This window comes from Diceros bicornis, chromosome 35 (assembly GCF_020826845.1).
Source record: "Diceros bicornis minor isolate mBicDic1 chromosome 35, mDicBic1.mat.cur, whole genome shotgun sequence".
NCBI classification, from domain to species: Eukaryota; Metazoa; Chordata; class Mammalia; order Perissodactyla; family Rhinocerotidae; genus Diceros; species Diceros bicornis.
In genome coordinates this window covers 26,885,284-26,887,851 of record NC_080774.1, presented here as the reverse complement: position 1 = coordinate 26,887,851, position 2,568 = coordinate 26,885,284, and the positions used below count along the sequence as shown (strand labels likewise).

At 48.5% G+C, this 2,568-nt stretch overlaps 1 gene segment (V, D, J or C); it reads right to left on the bottom strand.

Moving 5' to 3' along the window:
- Positions 1-1,614: 1,614 nt before the first annotated feature.
- LOC131398399 (immunoglobulin lambda variable 3-19-like) lies at positions 1,615-2,113 on the bottom strand. The segment is given in 2 exon segments: positions 1,615-1,919; positions 2,068-2,113. Coding segments are annotated over 2 exon segments (351 nt in total).
- Positions 2,114-2,568: the final 455 nt, after the last annotated feature.

Below are 2,568 nucleotides of genomic sequence, written 5' to 3'. Positions count from 1 at the left end.
ATCTTTATCATTTACCTCCTTCTGTCTGCTTTTGTTTCAGTTTTCTCTTCTTTTTACAGTATCTTAGGGTGGACTGTTACATTATCGGTTTGAAATCATTTATATATTATATGTGTAGCACTTCTAAAGCAGTGCTAAGTTATCAATGTATACCTGTGTCCGCATGTATATGTCACGACTTAATATGTTCAATCTTGCCTCTATCATCATAAACACATGGAATATAGTTGTCATTATTACTTTCATATACTTGTCTATAAGTTATATTATTTGGTCCATTTCAGGGCCAATTAAATTAATGATTTTTGTACTCATTATAGCCCTTATTTTCCTGATTCTTTGTAAGATAGTTTTGTTTGGATGCCAGGTGTTGTGAATTTTTCCTTGTTGGGTCCTCCATACTCACATTTCTCCTTATGTTTTTGTTTCTTATTTTGGATTCAGTAAAGCTACTTGAACACAGCTCCATCCATTCTCAATTTGCTTGTGCAATTTCATAGGTGGCAGCAGAGGAGCCTTTAGTCTGGTGTTAATGTTCCCCACCAATGAGACAAGTTTTCCTGACTAGTCAACCTGATGCCTTAACTAGGAGCTTCCCCTCTGACTGGGAACAAGCACTATATGATTGTGTGAGTGTGAGCTCTGCAGAATGTTCTTCTAGTGTGTCTGGGTGGTTCTTTCCTCAACCTCATGCAGTTTCCTCCCACTCATGACTTATCAGTCCTGTTAGGAATATTTGCAGAATTCCAGGGTTCTCTTTCTGTGCAGATCCCTCTTCTTCCATACTCTTTACTCTAGACTTTTATTTTCTCTTTGGCTCCCTGGAGGCACCCTGTGACATGGAGAACTTCATGCAGTAGGGTTTCAGGGGATCTCTCTGGAAGGAAGCATGGAGACAGGACTGAGCAGACCTGCCATGTGGATACAAATGAGGACTGAGCTGGGAGGCCATCCAAGGTCATCCTGAACTGAGGCATGACTCTGCTATCTTGACATCAGGCAGTCATTGGACCTGAGTCACAATCAGAGAGGAATATAAGCTTAGGGGAGGCAATTGTCTGCAGACAAAGGTATTTCCTAGTGAGACCACTGCTATGAACATCCAGGGATTCCCAGCAGTGATGGGTGGGTGTGTGAGCCCTGATGATGGGATCCATGTGGACACTGCAGTGTCCACTACCTTAATTTGCCCCATTCAGAGTCTCAGGCTGCTGTGGAAGTCAGAGGCTTCAGAGGACCTGCTGACCTCAGCACTTCTGAGCACTAACTTAGAGCAAGTGGAACAATCAGTGGCTCAGTCACTCCTAAATGGACATACAGACATAAGGACAAATGGCTCCATATGTCCCTCTGTCTGTCCTTCACTCTAGGCCCTCTGACCCCAATTCACACCATTGCACAGAAAACACCAGTACATCCTGGTCCTACCACCCTAAATCCAGTCCTGATGCACCCACTGCAGAGCCTGCCTGGAGGACTGGGAGGAGAGGGCAGCTGGGGGATCTCAGATCTGGAGACCTAGGCCAGACTTGCTCATTGCTTTGTCTACAGTCTTCCTGGGGCTGGAGGAGAGTGTGGCACAGATGAGAAGGGGATTTGTGTCTCACTTGCCCATCAGCCTGTGTCACTGTGAGCATTAGCACTGCTGTCCAATGACTGACAGTAATAGTCAGCCTCATCCTCTCTCTGGGCTCCGCTGATGGTCAGGGTGGCTGTGATCCCTGAGTAGGAGCCTGATAATCTGCCAGGGATCCCTGTGGGCTGGTAGTTATTACTACAGGCGACCAATACAGGGGCCTGGCCTGGCATTTGCTGGTACCTGCTGGCAGAATAGCTCCCAAAGCTGCCTCCTTGGCAGGTGATCCTGGCTGTCTGTCCCAAGTCGATGGACACTTCAGGCTCAGAGGAGACCACAGAACCTGCAAGAGAGGAGAGGAGGGGTTAGTGTGAGGATGAGGGTCTCTTTCTCAGAGTTCACACGCCCTGGAGCCTCCCCTCTGCAGAGCTGAATGTCAGGCCCAGGCTGCTCCCTGGTTTCTTTGGGGGCTGAGCCCTGAGGGGCAGCACCTGTGCAGAGAGTGAGGAGGGTGAGCGGGAGAGGGGTCCAGGCCATGGTGGAGACACCCCAGAGCTCTGCCTCTGAGCCCACAGCTGGGGGTGTGCCTCAGGGCCTCTCTTTTTCTCTGAAGAAGTGTAAATCTACTTCCTTCCTTCTTCTGGCCTTCTTAGGTCTTCTGCTGAGCAGAAAAGTCTCAGCTTAAAGCTGGCTGTCAAAATGGGCCATATTCCCAAAGTCTGTACCTGAGTACTCAGAGCTCTCTCTGGTGTTGAGTTAGAAAGCGTGCACCCTGCCCCCAGGGCATGCACACAAACCTCAGTCTGTGCCCTGGACTTCCTCTCTGTGCTTGGGGGGAACCCCTCAGTCATGCTGTCTAGTGATGGATCATCCCTGGGAGGGGGCTGGGCAGTGATTGAAGGATGAGCTTGTAGGGACAGTGGTCATGCTGTTGTATTGAGGCATGATTTCATGATCACATACAGATAAATTGCTCACATACCTCTCAGGAA